This window comes from Buteo buteo, chromosome 2 (genome assembly GCF_964188355.1).
Source record: "Buteo buteo chromosome 2, bButBut1.hap1.1, whole genome shotgun sequence".
Taxonomy (NCBI): domain Eukaryota; kingdom Metazoa; phylum Chordata; class Aves; order Accipitriformes; family Accipitridae; genus Buteo; species Buteo buteo.
Window position 1 is genome coordinate 57,763,783 of NC_134172.1, and position 18,438 is coordinate 57,782,220.

Genomic DNA, 18,438 nt, shown 5'->3' on the forward strand with positions numbered 1-18,438 from the left:
CAGAAATAGAACTATACTTATTCTCTAAAGTCAAAATGATGTAATTCTATGGCAACTTGTTCCTAAATGCTGCTGCAAAGCCACTTTGTTTTCATGTCTTTCTGGAAAGATAGAATTTTTTTCTTAATGGAAGGCTTTTTTGAATGAGCATAAGAACATATTTAGCATAACAATTTCTTGTGTTATTTTTCTTTTCAGTTCCATTTATTTCAATTTAATTAATCTAACACTGTGAAAGGTGTAAGGGTGAAAGTTAGAGGTTTTAGCAACTGGGAACAGGGCAGTTGGGGTTTTGGCAATGAAGCTTGACCAGTTCCTGGGTTATGGACTAAACACATTAGCTAGATGTCTCAAGAAAAAGAAATAGATGATGAGACAGTTTACAGTGCTGACATTTAAATTGCTGTAAGTCTCTTCTTTCTTAAGATAACATCCCTCAGGGTATCTCCTAGATTTCAAAGGTACAGGTTGAAGTTGCTTGCAGGTGCAGGAAGACAATTTTTAAGCACTGTTCAGTCAGTTAACACTTCGTATGTCTTATTTCAAAAGTAGATTAGTGGTAGTGGTTATATGAATGCATAGCTTCCGGCACATACTGAGTGTTTGCTATGTAGCTAGCTTCACACTCATAGGATATATTGACCAGTATCAGGAATCCTTCAGACTAATTCAGCCTGTTTCTGTACCAAGTGCCACCCCCACCACATATTATTTCAACAAATTGATAAATCTGAATCTAACCCTAAATATGGGAAACTGATTGATACAGGGTAGGTCTGTGCCTCACCGCTTTCTGTTCTCACCCATGCACAGTTTAACCCACTGGAAGGATCACAGTCCTCGCAGCAAAAATTGCAAAGTTTCTTTCAAGTAAATATGTCTTTTGTGTTTACATTAGCTAGCGAGCGCAGATGGGTCCTGATGAAGATGCCTACTTTGGTGGGAATTCTACATGTGCACAATTAGAAGTCGTCCTGACTTGAGCAGATAGCAATTTAAATGACTGGGACAAGCAGCAATGAGAAGGAACAGGAATTCAGAGTACCCAGAGTGATTTTCTCAGGCAGTTAACAGTAGTTGACCAAGGAATGCAACCCAGAAGCACAGATCAGTGTCCTAACCACTAGACTACATTGTCTCTTGATTCTCAACTATAATCAGCACCATGAACTGTAATTAGAACAGGGGAATTTACACAGAGCAGTGAAAAAAGCAAGCTTCTACAGTCCTAAGTACCGAAACACCAGGATTCTTCTTGCAAAATGTCCCAAATAATGCACAAGACTAATGTAGGCTGCTGTTTCCAAAGCCATGAATAGACGTAGTGAGGTATGCATGGTGCAGGGAAAGATATAATATAAGCAGAAAGATGATGGGTTTAAACAACCATTCTTAAGTTGCAGAACAACTTTCGTTCATAAAGGTAAGCAGGGATTAAGTGTAATGCTTTATTGAGGCTTTGTCCCAAATAAAAACTTGTCCATATTCTATATTTTACCATTTGACTGTCAGAATTGAGATGCATCATCAAAGACATATAGGACAAGTTTGTATAGCATCTGACTTAAATCATAAACGTTAGTTTGACATGGCAGTAACCCTTATTTTCCAGCTATTAGTATTTCAGTTAGAAGACTTAAAGAAAGGAAAATCATTAAGGATTGAGCTCCATCAAGATATAATTAGAAGAAATTAAGTTCATCATTTAGTCTTTTGACCAGTAAGTAACAACTACATTTTTAGAGGAGTTTAGCTAGCCAAGACTGAGGCTGAGACAGCTTTCTTTAACTACTGTTATGTGTTTGCTAGTACTTAAGGTAAATTAACTTTTTACTAGAAGCTATGAAGATGCTGATTCAAAACAGAGTCTTGTCCTTCTAAAAGGTATCTGGGATGTCCAAATTATCTAGACAAATAAGTTTTAGGGTAAGCTAGGAAGGACTTACTAGTTGGGAAAATTATAGTGAACTGCTTTATAGGAAATTCTGGTTAGCCGGAAGTGGATGAAGAAGGCTGACCTGCTTACCAGAGTGACCCATGAATCTTCTCCAAAGCTTTAGAGGCTCTATGGCTATCTGTCCAGTTTCTAACATGTGCCCTCTCTTTTTGCCTAATTTCTTACTTAGAAAATATAGCAGCATGCAAGGTTCTGTTATTGAACACCTGACCACTGGAATAGCTGGATCCCCAGTATCCTGAGCTGTGTCACATTACTGAGGGGCATTTACTGGAAAAAAGGTACAGGAGATATGCTAGCACGGTAATAGGAAAAATACAAAAGCACATCAAAGCAGGAAATCCCCCTAAATAAGTAAGACTACAACACTGAAATTGAATTCTGCACCTTGCAGTGGCATGGCTAACATGCTTGAGATATTAATGTATTGAATTTTTCTCACTTTTTATTGCAAAAGTGTTGTAATTTTCAAGCTGGGGATCTAAGGGTCCTGGATAAATATTTGTAAAATTTTTATTACTGCTAGTTGTAATGAAAGTTTTTCTAGAAAAGGTTTGTCTCTCAGACTTGATGATATGATAGTCATTTTTGGTATTGGGGCTGTGAAACATTCAGATGGCATCCCCTTTCTCTCTAGCACATTATGACAGTGTGGAGTAGTTGAAATCAGTTTTATCTCTGAGATAGTATCAAGAGATGTATTGTCATTCTGTTTTAAATATGCAATTTTAAATATAAGACAGTTCCGTATTTCCATAAGGCACAGGATGAAGGATCATGTCTTTGTGTTTATTTGTGTGAAGAACGTAGTATGCCTTTGGTTGTGGTACCTTTGAAGAGCCACCATGTTTGAACTCTCTCTCAACTCTCTCCCTTCATTTCTGCCCCATAACATTTATTTCCCATAATGTGATGATGGGACAGATAGTATGGAAATTTGTTCCCAAAAGTCTACATACTTTTCTGAAGCCTTTTTTAATCAAAGCTAGTCCCTTTGGTTTCAAGATCAAGCTAAAAATCCATGCAAAGTAGTCTTTCTCAGGAGGCTTAATGCACATCTTGAGTTTAACAGGTTCAGAATAAAAATGCCCTTGTCATAGTAAGTTTCTTCAGGTTCCCCTTTGAAGCTAGTGAAAAAGTTTTAACTTCGATGTTAAGACATAAATGATAAGAGATAGTTCTTCCAACTCTTAATTAACAGCCGGATTCATAGTTCTGAAGAAAAATTCACACTTGAAGCCAAAGACAGTCTTTCTTTAATAACTAGCCTATATTATATCACTAGTCTCTCCCATCATCTCATCACTATTATTACAGAGTATTGATTATAATTTGATATATCAGTAAAAGAATAATTTTTATTATTGTTTGGCATGAAAATTTTGTAAACAAGCAATAGCTGAATATAGTTTTTACTTAAGAGTTCCCCAATATATTCTGAGTGAAAACATACCTATAGAAGCATAGATCTCAGGGCTTCTAGGATTCATTTTTATCACCTTGTTTAATTCCTGCGTAACTAGACAGTAGATTTCCCCCAGTAATTCCACCATCAAGTCCAAAAATTCATGGTTGAACTAGACCATGTCTTTTCAAAAGGCATCCAGTCATGATTCAGTGACTCCAAGTAATGGAGAATTTACAGCACACTTTATAGTAAACTGTTCCAATGGTTCATTACTCTCACTCCGCCTTATTTCCACTTCCAAATTTTTGCTAAACTCAGCTTCTAACAACTGGACCTTAATATGCTTTTGAGACTGAAGAGCCATCTACAATCAGATATATGGAAGCACAAGAAAGGCACTCTTCAAAAATAAAACCAGACCAAAACCTGTTTCTTCATACTTTTAGGAATTGCAGTGAAATTAGCAAATTTTCTTGGTTACCAAGAAGACAGAGTTTGGCTAATTTATTCTAATACAGTAACAGCTAAAAGAAGTTCTTCTGAGACCTATAGGTATGGTTCAAAGCCCACTGAAATGGGTTCAAAGTTCACCGTATCTTCAGCAGAATTTGTATCATGCTTGGAGAAGAAACATAACACTGCATAGCCAAATATACTTTGAAATAAAAATGTCTCTCACAAATAACGTAAAATGAAAGCACTTTAAAAGGCATATCCAGTGTGCTGATCTCATGACATGATACTTACTGGTTCAAAGGATAAAACCTAATCAGTTTCAACAAAATAAATGTGGTAAAAGCTGTGCAAATGTGGAGTCTATTTTATTTTTATGTAACTGTTAAAAACTTCAAATGGAGGTAAAAAAGAGCAGAGGAAGGGAAGGTCACTTCTGTACTTCAGGAGCAATTTAATTTCCATTTCTATGGCTGTGTGTAACAATGGACTTGATTGTAATAGCATGGGTGGAGGATTCAGTAAAACTGTACAAGTACAGACAGAGATTGGGGTAATTACCAGTTCTGCTTAGTGCTCATGAATGTAGAGTTTATTTCTGTGAGAAACTAAAGTGAATGATGTCTTCTTTAATTCAAATTGCTTAAAATATTACATCATCAGAAAAATAGCAAAATTGGGAGGTCACCTTTGAGTTCCTCCTCAGTTAAATTCAGTCAGAGCTTAAATTTTGATTTTACTATATGCTTTAGCATTAAATACTTGGAATTGTTTATGCATTTATTTTTGCAACATACAAGAATACGTGCTGTTTTGCAAGTGGGAGCCTGAAATGCTTAGACACCTGCTACTCAAATGCAAGTGTCTAGAGAGAGCAGAAGAGAAAAAGCATACTTCTTTCCTTTTCTTTACAAAAAAGGTGCAAAGCAAGCCAAAGGAAAAAGTATAGTAGGGTTTTTTTCCTACCTTTGACATCAGACATCTGGTTCTAGGTCAGAAGTATGTATCTCAGATCCTCACCTAATTGTGCCTAGCTTTCTGGATTCAGCATCCTTCCGCTTGCAAGCTCTGTGGTCAGTATGCCTGCTCACTACCAGATGACTGGCTTGACCAATAGGTCTTCCATGTAACCCAAATTTAGCCAACAGAACAACTCCACTCCGGAACAATTAGTAAAGTTTTGTAATTAGCACATTTTTTTCAATTCAGGAGTGTCTCGGTAAGGTAGATTAATTGCCATCATTCTCTCCTGACATGCTCTGACTCAGAGCAAGTACTCTGCAGAAAACTACGGTTCATACGTATGGATATTTTAGCAGCCGTCAAAAGACAAAAGAGGGAGTCAAAAAAAGCAGAGGCGGCTCCTCTGTGGGATGCATGAAGCCGCATCCTTGTTCTCCTGTTCCAGCACAAATGCAAAGAAATTTTTAAAAGCCTGCATCTGCACTGGTATGATTGAGACCCATCACAATAACCTGTATTATTCTCCAGTAACTGCTCTAATAGTAGTGGCACACCATGGTACGTCAGAGCAGGAACAAGCCCTTGAGGAGCCTTCTGTCCCTCTGACCCCATCTCAACACCTATGAGCAAGCACATTTCAATCGTAAAAAAACTGCAGAGTGAAACAAAGCTATCTTTTATTTCGGCATTTACCTTGCTATTTCTGGAGTCTAGCTGCCCTATAGCAATATGCGCTGCGGTAAATACTAGTCAAAAGAGATCAATTAAGCTTCGAGGCTTTACACCTTCACCAGACCTCGATGGTCTCCAGTTTTATTGCCTGCTCTCTGTCATTATTTGTGTGCGAGATATTAAAATGAAAGTCTTCCTTAGGGAAATATATTGTAACCAGTTTCGGAGGTTTGCCTGTAACAGGGGCCAGTCTGAATTTCACAGGGTTTTTACAAGGCGAATTCAAAATCCCTTCAGAGGTTGGCAAAACAGTCAGTAACTTTTAGTTAAAAATAACAAATATACATATGTGTCACCCAGAATGGTCCTTTGGCACTTAAGTCACATTTGCATGTATTGGAGAGTGGCACAATTGTATTTTCACCTACAACTTACAAAAATGAGAAGGTTGTTTCCTGTCTGGATCGGGCCAGAATCTGTTATAGAAGAAAGTATTAATCCTGTTTTGTACTCTCAGATCTTCCTAAATATGTAAGCCTACATGTCGTGGTAAATTTTAAACTTCACATAAAGTGTTTTCTTCTGTATCAACATATAATAAGCCAGACGCTTTATAGGACAGTGTTATGGTTGTTTGCTTGAATATTAATATTAGGAGAACACACTGAAGAGCATGTTAATAGAGGACTTACACATTTTTCACAATGATACTTAGAAGTTATATAAAAATGGATAGTACAGTATTATAATAATGCTCTACAACTGTAATGTACTTCAGAAGTTCTACCCTTTAATTCTTATAATTGCTTTACCGTGTATGAAGTAAATTTGACAAACTGTTGAGTGACAATTAAAATTTGTCACAAACTCTGCCTTAAAATGATGTCCAACATTTTTTTCCCTTTCTCTTTTACAGGATGTCTGTTTAGGAACCAAGAAGATGCCTTTAATTCTATAGAAATAATACCAATTGGGAGCTGCTCTTGAAAAGATAAGGGAATTCTTCAGATGAAGCATTCTTAGCAAGGGAAATTAATTACTCCTGTCCTGTCCCCTTTTCTTAAGTTCTGTGGAGAACCCTCTTTCATGGGTATGCATTTTTTTTCCTCATTTCAGAGGCATTTTGCTAGGGAAGGAGTGTTTCCTAAAATCAGAATTGCAGTTTTGCCTACTGCAACACAGTGCAGTTGCCTGACACATTTATTTTCCTTTATTCTTAATGAAAAATAATTTTCTTGAAATTTACAAGACAAGGTTCTGTTGTATAAATAGTATTTTACACAAAGTGATAGAAACATGCAGGCAAGATTAATTTTCTCCCTTTCCTTTGCCATACTTTGTCATCAGCTGAAATAAATTTAGGTTAAAGAGGAGAAAAACCTCTGAGAACATAAAGAAGAGGGTTTTATTGCCCTATAATGTTTAAGATCTGTTTTCTGGAATAATGCAGCAAACATTGATGGTAAAGGATTAGTGTATCGAAATAAAAAAAATCCCGAGTTCAGGCATAAATCTATCGCAGCTGTGAAAGTGAAAAAATGTGGCCATTCAGCATTGCTCTCCCAGGAAAAGACACAGTTGTTTCAAAAATAAATTGTGTGTTTGCTAAGGCAAGCTGGTCATAGTTACTACAGGCTTAATTGTTAAAAGGGCAATAGGCTACTGGAAACTTTCAAGGGATGCAGCTATTCAGGATTATCATCAGCGAGTAAGAAGTCCCATTTCAGAATAACTGGTGGTTGGTGCTTCAGCCAAATTCATGTCCTGATCACATCCCTCGGCAGTGAAGTGCAGACAAAACTCATGTGCAGAAAGGTGTGTAGTCATCTTCAGCGTGTGTGGTACTGAACAGAAAAGGTTACAAATGCCTTTGACTTCTTGTCTTCCCTTCCTCAAGTACCTGCCCATATAAATTGATTTCGGGGGGCATTTGAAGCAGGCAGATGGGAAAGTTCTTTGGAGAAAAGATACTTTTAATTATAAGGAGAGCTCTCCTAAAATATAGCTGAGTCTTCTTTTTTCATGTTCTGGCTTTGTTTTATTATTCTTATTTCCTCTGGAAAACTTCACTATCCTGTCATTTTGTTTGTCATTTGTAATAAAATAATCTTAGCCTTCTGGGATCTTATTTCCTTTCTGTGCTTAACCCCAGGATATTTGTAGAGTCTCAAAAACCTCTGAATCAGATGTTTCCTAACCCAAACTGGGGCATGTATTTAAGTTTCTTATTAAAAAAAAAAAAAAAAAAAAAAGGTTTGGGGTTTTTTTTTGCAATAACACATTTCAACATACAGCTCTCATTCCAGCCATAGCAACCCAGCCCAAACTGAATGGGGGACTCACCATCAGCCTGAACAGAGATGATCTGAAGGATGAAGAAGACAGATCCCATGCCCTGGAGAAAGGTGAGAGAGAATCTCCGAGAGCCTGAAGCCATTGCCCTGCTCGCAAAGCCCACGGCCGCGGGAGGTTGGCTGCCGAGGCTTTTTCTCTCTCCTCCTCTGCACTTTTGCAGCGGGGTCTGCAGTGATGATTTCAAGGAGCTCTTTCCCTCAGCAGGATCCTGCGTCTTGGGTTTGCACTGAAGGCGGGAGGGGTGGAAAAAGAAAGAGGGAGGGAGAGAGGAATCCTTGGCTTGGCTAGTGTGAAGGGGAGGGGAAGGTTGGGGGGGGAGATGTCCAGCCAGCTGGGGTTGGGGAGAGGCTTTATCCAGCCCTGTCTGCAGGGCAGTGCACGCAGAGAGCCGGTGTGAAAAGTCACATTACCCTGTCGGTAAATACCTAATGGATCACGGTGGAAAAAATGTAAAAGCCAGGAGGGAGAGGGAAAAAGGGGGGGGGGGGGCGGGGAGAGGACAAGCAATGAGCAGTAGAAATCCCTGGCTGAGAGGAGAAGGGCAGCTAGGTAGCTGCGCCGGTATGTGGTGAGTTTGTGGGCTTAGCCGTGCATCTCCAGAGGGATGGGTTCAGATGTGGGGAGTGTTTTGTCTCCGCAACCTGAAATCAGCCAGCGGTGCATTGCTGAGGGTGGCGGGTCAGGGGCTGCCGCAGCAAGAGCGACGGTTTTCAGGTAAGGCCTGAGGAAAGGTGACAAACAGCATGGGACCCTGGCAGCCGAGCCTCCCTGAAGATTGGGATTGGGATGGGTTAATCCTGCTGTTTCAGATCTTGGGTTTGGGATGGGCATGAGGAACTGAAGGTCGAAGCAGGAGTCCATGAGCTGGTCTCTGTCAGTGCTCCTGGTCCAGATGAATGGTGCTGGTCAGGTTTGAATGCTCTGAAAGCAGCTGATGAAAGGACTTTCCAGCTCCCGCTAGCTCTTACAGCACTGACATCTGTCCCTTATTCTCATTCTATATTTGTCCCAACAGAACTCAAAAGAAACCCCCACAATAAGAGGAAACATACTGGTGGTGATGCCAGGATTTATTTCACTAAATATATAAACGGAATAGTTTTGTGTTGCTGTTGGAACTGAGCAGGGTTCAGAAATGTTGTTTTCATATTCCCATCCTATTTTGCTTTTATTTCAGCTTCTTAAAATTTTTTCCCTTAGAAATTCGAAGCTGGGCAAAAAATGCTCAGCCTGCTAGGAACTGTAAGCCATCCGGAATAGAAGTAAGGACCTGACCGTCCTCACTACCAGAGGCCCTGGTGTCCTACATGGCTGGTAGGCAGTTGCAGGCATCTTCTGATAATGATGAACCTGCCCAATCTTGGTTTCAATCTGAAATGACTCAGGCTCAGGAACTTCTGTATACGATATTCAAGGAAGCAAGGGACACCATAATACCGGAAGTGTTAAAAATACCTACGTTTGAGCAATTCAGGCAGATAATGCTCTGATCCTGTTGACTTTTAAAGAATCGTAGCCTTCTTTGCCTACTTTATACCCATGCATGGCACATGAATGTAGTGAAAGCCTTAAGACAGGTAGCTTTGAATTTTCTGTTTATCCAGAGAATAGGGATGGCAGCAGGTTTCTTTACAGTGCCTTGCCAGCCTAACTTGTAAGGAACACCTCTAGAATCAGATGGATGGGCAGTTTCTTGCTTACTCCATCCTTAACACGGGACGGTTGGCACAACGTAACTACATAACTGCATTTCATTTCAATGGAAACTGTATGCTCTGTACAACAGAAATTAACATACAGCATGACAGAAAAGGAATCAGAAAATTGTAGCATTCTTTGAATTTATTTGTGTTTCTTTTACTAGTGACATAGCTAATAGCATAAAATGCAGTTTTAACCCTCCGATATGCTAATAGTTCTACCCCTATTTTAAGTATCAGTGGATAGAAAAAGATGAGAGAAGACGTTGAATCTACACACTTTTAGTGAGAGCAGAGATTCCATGAAACTGCATGAGTAATTACAGCAAGACACACAGGCATTAACAGAGGCTTGACGTGACCACAGCAATAGCTCCATGTTTCCTTAACACTTGTCATAGGACTGATGACTTTGTTGGCCCTTTGCTGTCCTCAAGAGTTTGGCCAAGGCAATTGGAGGAAAGGACAGTATCTTCCGGATTTCCATCTAAAATTCCAAAGGTCTGTTGGATGAGTTGTGCTATAATTGGATCATTTCCTTGTGTTGATATATGTAAAGGCATGTTGCCACTCTGGCTCCTGTCTTGGAAAATCTCAGCTTGTATTCTTGAGTAGAACTTCTTACTGATTTTAAAGAATTATGACAGACCACGGGATCTGTTCCTTTTTGAAGGCATGAACTGTTTGTAGAATGACCTGGCTTCTTGTCATCCCATCTCAACTGTAAAGTAACTCTTTAAGTGTGGAAAGGTAAGGACACTTACCAGTTATTAACTCCTGGAAGGTAAGTACCTCACCACCAAACACTGTCCTTCCAATACAATATTTCTATCGGCAAAAATCCCTGCTCCTAGCGTATTTTGGAAGATTTACATAAAGCTGAGCAGAGTATTTTTTGTACTGAATTGATGTATGCATTGTTTTGCATTGAAATCAACATTCATCAGGCAAAAACCCTGCCTTGAGATATTGGGCTTCTTGGAACCAGAAACTCCAAATGAGATCTGGAAGTTAAGATGGTTAGAAACAGATATAACCTTTTGCTCAGAACCTCTGGCATTCATAGCACTACAGTGACACACTGGTCAAACTATTCAGTGTATGATGTACAATGTATTATGACACATTACAGAAGATTAATTGTACGTGCAGCTTTAAACAACTCCTAGATCATGTCTTCCTTGGGAGTAGTGAATGTGCCAATGGTGGTATTTTATAAAACAGTGCTTCACTATATGCAAACTTTTACATAGGGAGTAAGACATCTGAAGGCACTGGGCCATAAAGTACATACATACACATATGAATGTACACACACAAACCGGGCATCTAGTACCTGAAGAGCATCTATATACATTTACATCTGGAATATGTCATTCAAGGTAGAGTGGATTTTTAATACTAAATAAAACACCTAAAAGAAATACAAGTGAACAAAGACACATTTGAAAACAGGAACATGTGTATTTACAATAGAGATTATTGTATTTGGTCTCTTCATATCGACTGCTAGGAATGTTTATTTTTTGCCATTAAAAATTTATATACTGTAAACATTATAGATGTAAAGGCTCCAATTCTGCAAATTCTAACACATGATCTTAAGCCTTTGCAAGATAAGGACCTAGCATCCTGAAGCCTTGAGCAAATAGACACTCTCAGAAACATTTGCTATCTCAAGCCAAGCTGGGCAGATGGTGGCAGATTTGTTAAAGTGCTGCAGCTGGCAAAGAATCTGGTCTTTGAAGAATGCTGGAAAGTCATAGGAAAGGTCACTTTTCATATCAGAATAAAGCACAATAGAAATGAAGTTTCTGTTCAGAAAAAAGATACCTCTCTTCTCTGTCACTAAAGCATGAGATTCTGTTTAACTTGTTTTTCTGCATAATGCAATAGCTTCAGATATTGACAGTCTGCATAACTTAGGTTGAAGAACTGAATTTAAATGCAATATAGGCTTTAGGTTTACTTATCATCTTAAATTTTAATTCTTTTTTTAAAGAAAGACATCTACATTAATATATGAGCAAGGTGGTGACTAAATTGCTCTAACCAGCATGATTATTAGAATTTATCATGCAGTCTGGAACTTCTGAAGTACTGTCTCCAGATGAAGTGGAAAGGAGATAAATACAGAAATAACTGAGGCATACAGCTTGCTATGTGCCCTACACTCAGCTGCAGAGCCTGCATAAAATGATGGCACTACTGGGTAACTCCATAACCATTTGTGGTCATCCATGCCCAGGTATGAGTTATCATATCCAAACTTTCAGATACCAGTTGATATATGTAAATATCATGAAATGGTTGATTTCCTACAGGCCAGACATGTTGGCGATGGCTGTCCCTGGATACAGCAGTGAGAACTGTGGAAACCAAGAGGATTTGGATTCTGTAGCTTACTAACATGTCAACTTGTAAGGCTGCACAACCTCTTCAGACTCTCTCTCTTCACATATAAATGGAGATAACCAACTTTACACACCATTCTGATATACTCTTAGTAAATCAATGTAAGCTTCTTTATAGATAACTTTGTAGTATCATCTTCTTCCCTGGAGTCTATGACTTGAGCTGCTGTTAGAAACAGGACATAATTATGGCTTGGTTTGCCAAGGACCATGTAAAGGGATCTGAAATACCTAATAGACGACACAGCATTTACATACAAGCACTGCAATGACTGACATCTCCTGAAGGATATGGAGTCTGTGCGACCGAAAGGCGGGCAGGAAACCTTGGTAGTACTGTACACCTATTGTATTCACAGATAGTACACCTACTGTATAGGGGGGTCCAAACTTACTCTGCAGCTGTATCCAAGCTTCTAACCCCCAAAAGCCAACTGGTAAAGGGAAAGAAAAAAGCAGGAGAGAAAGATTTCTTTGTTTATAAAACATGAATTATTAAGCAACAGTAACAGAGACAAACATTTTTCAGTGTCTGGCAGTCTGCAACAGTCTAATAGCTGCAGGGAACTTTTTATTTTATTTATACAGAGTGTTTGCACCTAATTAAATGAAAAAGTAGAAACATGCAGAACTACCTGAAAGTAATTCAGGGAGCTGACAAGAAAAAATAAAATTAAAAAGAAAGGGAAAAGGCATATGCCCCACTTTCTGGGTGGTGTGTCAAACACAGGGACCTGTGTCATGGTGCTGCTGACCCTGAGAAAGACTGTGATTCTTACACTTACATCATGTTATGTGGGGTCAGGCGTTGCCATGTGACAGGCCACAACCCTCATATAAATTATTGCCATGTAAACTGTAAAAATCACACTTCATTTCTTGAAGACTGAGCAGTCTCAAGAAAAGAATGAAGATATCTGGCCATAAAATGGCAGCTGCAATATTAGTGATATACAAAATTAACTCAATTTTTTCCCTGATGAACAGAGGTAAACCAAACATCTGACTGGTTTTGGTTGGTGTTATTTGGCCAGGGGGAGGGTGATAATTTTTACTTTCTTCTTTTTCTAAAACCTTGCAGCAGTTTAATGGGTGAAAATTAGGTAGCAGTGTAAAAAAGTACTCAAGTTTAGCCAAATGGTTTCTCTTTGGTCTCTGTGGGCATCCGTAAAAGTCTGGGTAGAGACAGAATCTAATACCTTACCTGGATTTCCCTCTTCAGCCTGCAGATGAACCACTCCCATTTCACAGTTTTGCCCTCCTTTTCTCCACCCTCTAACCTTCACCAGTCTTGGTCATCATGGTCTTCAGTTAGATGAGAAAGCACAGTTAAATTAAATTCAAGGCTACCTTCATCTGCGTGGTTGATAGCTGCTGACTGGGGACATGAGGCATGGGATGTGATTCATCTTCTCATGGTCCCTGGGCAAAAACCAAAGAAAAGATAGTCCCTTTCTAGGAGTCTTACTGATGCTGGGAGTCTCCTCGGAAGCGGGGTGCCCACACCAGCACCTGTACCTGCATCAGCAGGGTGCCATGCTGCAGGCATTGCTCTACTTCACCTGGACACACTGGGTCAATGTGGACCAACAAGCAACAGCTTGAACTTCAGCATTTATCACAGATCCTCACACCTTCTCCATCCACTCTGACCTTGAGTCCTTCTACCCATCTGTTCCTTCCACCCATCTGTGAGCCCCATTGCATGGAGACCCAGTTAATACTGGAGGGCCAGAGTGCCTGTGGCAGGAAGAGTTCCACGCCAGCAAATTTATAAGGTGCCACCTCTCTGGCACGTGGCAATTGGCATGGAGTTTTCTTTGTGTGGCAGAATTGTGCTCCAGCACCTCAGCTTTGGCTTTCAAAGGGATACGTCTAGTCCTTCCATTTGCAAAAAGACCCTTGCAAATACGGGAGAAGGAGGTGTGCAGAAAGCTGGAAACGGCGTCTCTCAGAGCTGCAAACAACTCCCAACCAGGGCCACGGGGAATACGCAAGGCCATGGTTGTAGGGTTTGTCATGCTTCCAGCAATTAATTCACCATTTATTTTACCAGTCACCTAATATTTTGGCTTTTGTGTCTCAGCCTCCTTCTCCAACTATTTCCTAAAAGTTTGTTTAACTGCATTATAATGTATGTTCCCTGGACCTTAAGGCACCCTTAATTTCTCATTAGCTGTTAGCTCTGCCCTCTAGTGCTGCATGTGAAGGAACTGGATGTTGTGTTATAGACCCATAGCTTTGCCATAAAGCCCAGCTGGTGTTTAAAAGCTGACTGGTCAAATGCTGAATGGTCAAAAATCTTCATGTTGACTAAACTGACTTGACATTTTTTGTGCCTCCTGGGAGTGGGTTACCAGTCCATTTGTAATCATTTAAACAACAGACCTCTGAAATACAACCCACCTAAACCCCAGCATTTTATGATACCAACTGGTTCAACTGAAATTTATTTATTGCATGCTTATGCAGCTCAACCTGTGGCTCTGATCCACCCCACAGGTTCTCAGCTGCTGGGGATGTGACCAAGTGCTGCTTTGAGTGAAGCGCAACTGAGAAAGTTCTTCACATCAATGCCTGGAGTTCAAGGTCAAGGTGGAACAAACAGCTGAGCCAAAGAGAGCATAGGGCTATGCTGAAGCAAAAGGGTTTTACAGCAGGCTGTCACAGTAACCAGACATGGTATAGTCATGAAATGTGAGTTTCAGCCTGGACACTTTGCAGTTTGCAAAGCATATGCAAGAACTTCTGATAGTGCTTTGCACATAAACAGTAGTATTTTTAAGTGGAGCTTTATGCAAACTCCAAAGCTCTGTGTCTTCCTAATTCCACTTGGGGAAAATGACATTGCTCAAACACACTGAAGCAGTTAGGATAATGTTGTCATGTTTCCTAACTCAGCAGAACTGAGTACAGGGAGATGAAGGCATGGCTGTTGATATCAATCTTTGAAATGCTTTTCCTGCTTGCACAAGCCAAGCATGACTAAAGTCACTATAACTTTTTGGTAAGACAATAGAGAATATGAGAAAGGCAAATGCTGAAGAAGCCTTGAGTGTTTCTTGTCATAGACCCTCATTCATACTTGGGAAGGAAATACCCTTCCACACTCCCCATCTTCCCTTACTCCAGTTAGCAAACTTAGCTTTCACAGTCCTACCTCATTCTCACCTCTCTGAGATGTCTCTTAGATATGCGGCTAATTGAGGACAGTGGAACTGAGCATCTGGGAGCGTAAAGGTGCTGAGTGATATGTGCAGGGTTTTATCCAAAGATCACTGAAGCAATTAGCATGACAGAGTGTAGTTCAGAAAAGATAATGAAGATGCAGATGGTACCAAGCTACTTGTGGGAGTTGGGGGCAATGAAGCATGGAGAGAAGGACAGAAAGAAAAAGTTCAAGCTCTTTAGCTCTTAGGCTGGGGAAGCCTAATTTCTCTTTTCTCAATCCCCCACCTACTTCCCTGCCTACAGTGTGACTTTCCATCTTTTCAGAAAACATGTTTATCGGGTTCCTCTCAATCTATTCTCCTGCATCTTTTCTCCAACTCTTCAGCTTCTGAGTCTCATGCTGACACTTACCTCTTCCAGGGGGTTGGGGGAAGGTTGAAGAAGCAGAGCCAGATTTGCTGGACAGACACAGGGCCAAGAAAAGTGCAGTTGATTCAAAGCCAGCGTCAGGATCCTGTGCAAGGCAATGGTTACCAGGGGTTCAAAGGTATGAGCAGGGGGCAGTTGTGTTGGGCTGTATGACGATACTGAGAACGTTGTTTCAAAGAAGATCAAATACCTAAGCAGCTTACAACAGCAGACCTACCTGCCATCAGTTTTACAATGGCTAGGTTACACTTTGGGAACACCATCTTGCATCTTCTCCCTTTCAATGCAACTCTTTGGTATGTGTCAGGGAAAGTAAATACACAATATTCAAACCATATTTACACTACCCGCCAAATACCATTCAAAACATCTAGTTCACTACACTTCCATCCTTGCAGTAAGTCCAATCGTCCAGAGCTGACTGACACTTGAACAGCTGTTAAAGTACACCCTACAAGCCATAATGACAACTGGGGCTGAGCAACAACATAATTTGTGTACCAAAATCAGTAACTGGTCTTAACAGTCTATGAGTTAATGTCAGCCCCTTGAAATGGTCAGCTCTTGAATAATGTGAGAAATTGTAAGTGGTGTATCCACAAATGCAAGGCTACAAACATTGCAACCATCGATTTTTATTACCTGCTACAAAAATAGTAGTGGATTATTATTAGCTAAAAAAATACTGAAAATACATATATGTTGTTACACTAAATTTAAACTGACATCAAAACATGCACCCTTAGCAGTGGAAGTAGCCAGTATATTTTTGATATTAAAATATTTATTTTAAAAAGAAAAGAAGTATTCTTCCTCATTTGGTAAAAGAAAAATCAACACTGTGTGTCCTCAAAGAATTGATCATTTTAGCTCTAGAAGTAGGAGGAAATTTGTAATAACTCTGGATTCCCAGGTCAGTCCAGGACTGAATATTGCTATTGAGAAGATGACTAATTTTTTTTCTTTAAATATATAAATCATATATTTCATTTGCAAATGAAATTGAACCCTGCCCTGAAGTTTGGGACATCTGCAATTTGTAATTGTACAAAGAAGCTGGGAGAACTGAATCAGAACAGAAGCTTTTTGTGTGTACGTGCATGCGTGCATGCACACGCACATGTGTGGGTGGGTGTGCTCGTGCGGGTGTATGAGAAAGAGGGAGGGAGAGAAAAAAGGAGAAATATTTTCCTTGCTGCTTTATTTTTGCAACTCAGGACCTGGCAACAGGTGATTTCCAGACATGGATCTAATGTTGCAGACCTCATCATATGCTGATACCTCCAAAATTAGATTTGTGGCTAAGGCTTCCCACTTGGAGAGCTTTGCTATTTTTTCTGTGCGCCTCATGAGCATATGATATGTTTCAGTAAATGTATGAAAAAGACGCTCTAAAGCATGAAATGAAGCTAGATTTAAAGCTCAATATTTGCCAGAAAAAAAAAGGTTATGGAATAGGAAGGTTAATTAGTAAGGTATCTGATAAGATATTTGAATAAATACACCCGTATTTAATTATAAAATAACTATGATCTAATTTCATTACCTGAGGCATTGCTGACCAAGTTTCTTTACCAAAAGCCAATTTTAAATCAACAATGACTTATTGACCAATAGATAGTGCCTAAAATAAGACCTGCTCATTCTGGCTTGGTCTATGGTCATAGCATATCTAGCAATCCATCTTTTCTCTTTATCTGACTGATCTTTTCTAGTCTCTTTCAGTTTAGTTATTGCCCTCGTGGAGCACAATCAGTACTTACTACTAAGACTACTACTTACCACAAGTAGTCTTAGGGGAGGTGAGACGAGTGCATGAGAGCTTTGCACATGAATACAAGTGCAAACATTCTGTGCCTCTGAACGCAATAGAGAGAAGTTTGTTTTCTTCAGTGTTTCAACCTTCTTGACTAGTCAGAGTTGTACCACAAGAGCAATCTTAGCTTCCCGTCCAAGACACAGTATCAGTGCTTCCATGGTTATTCTTAGTGTTCCCTGGTTTTGTATTCAGCCCTCAGTGAAAACACTTCCATCCAGGTAGATTATACAAGGAAACTTCTTTTAATTTGGGCTTTGCATGGGAAAAAAAAATTCTGACATTTACCCTAGATTAAATATGGCTCACCAACTACAACAAAGGTAAATCCAGTCTCCTGAACTACGTAACTTATTAATTGCTCTTTGTTCCATAGGGACACAGGATACATGGAGTGGCTAAACAGGGACTAAACATGACACATCTATTTCACAAGCTGTAAGAAAGAGTAGATGGATATAAAGAGAGCATGTTACAGCTGGAAATCTTGCAAATTCAATGACAGATTTAAAAGGAGCTGGGAGGCAGTTCACTGTACATTAAGTAGGACAACTCAGATTTTGGGGGCAGAGAGAGAAACACAAAAAAGTCTAATAGAAGAGAGAGCACTAAAAGACAATTCTACATCAGATGAAAGGGACAGGAATGCTACAAGTGACACACTAGCAAAAAATATACGGGGGTAAAAGGGGAACAAATTTTAAAAATAAGAACAACCTTCTACTTTGAAGAAGTAGCTAGACTTTGGTGTGTTTTGCTGGATTATTCCTTAAACCTTCTGAAAGTCAGGCATCACAAATATTTAGGCTATGGAAAAGCACACTGTAACAGCCCTGAGCAGAGTTACATACCTGCTAAAGAAAACAAATTTTCAAGATTTAATTACAGACCTAAGAATTTTAAGAGTCTGCCTCCAACCCAACACTCTCAAAGATCTCTGAATTTCAAGTCAACATTGCCCTCCGGAAGACACATATATGCAGAACCATGTGAATGTGCAGCATTTAAAAGCTTGAAAACACCTGGTGTCCAAAAGTCCATATGCTGCTGCCCATTTGCTTTAGCAGTGCTAATCCTTGGTTTAATATTGGCACAGCTTC

The 18,438-nt window shown here is 39.6% G+C and overlaps 1 protein-coding gene across 1 annotated transcript in view; it reads right to left on the bottom strand.

Annotated features, from left to right (window-relative positions):
• The window catches only part of SUSD5 (sushi domain containing 5), a 43,686-nt gene extending 35,720 nt beyond the window's left edge, over positions 1 to 7,966 (bottom strand). The window contains exon 1 of the mRNA XM_075022524.1: positions 7,797 to 7,966. Within this exon, the coding sequence (XP_074878625.1) occupies positions 7,797 to 7,890 (94 nt within the window). The 5' untranslated portion in view covers positions 7,891 to 7,966. The remainder of the gene's footprint in view (positions 1 to 7,796) is intronic.
• Positions 7,967 to 18,438: the final 10,472 nt, after the last annotated feature.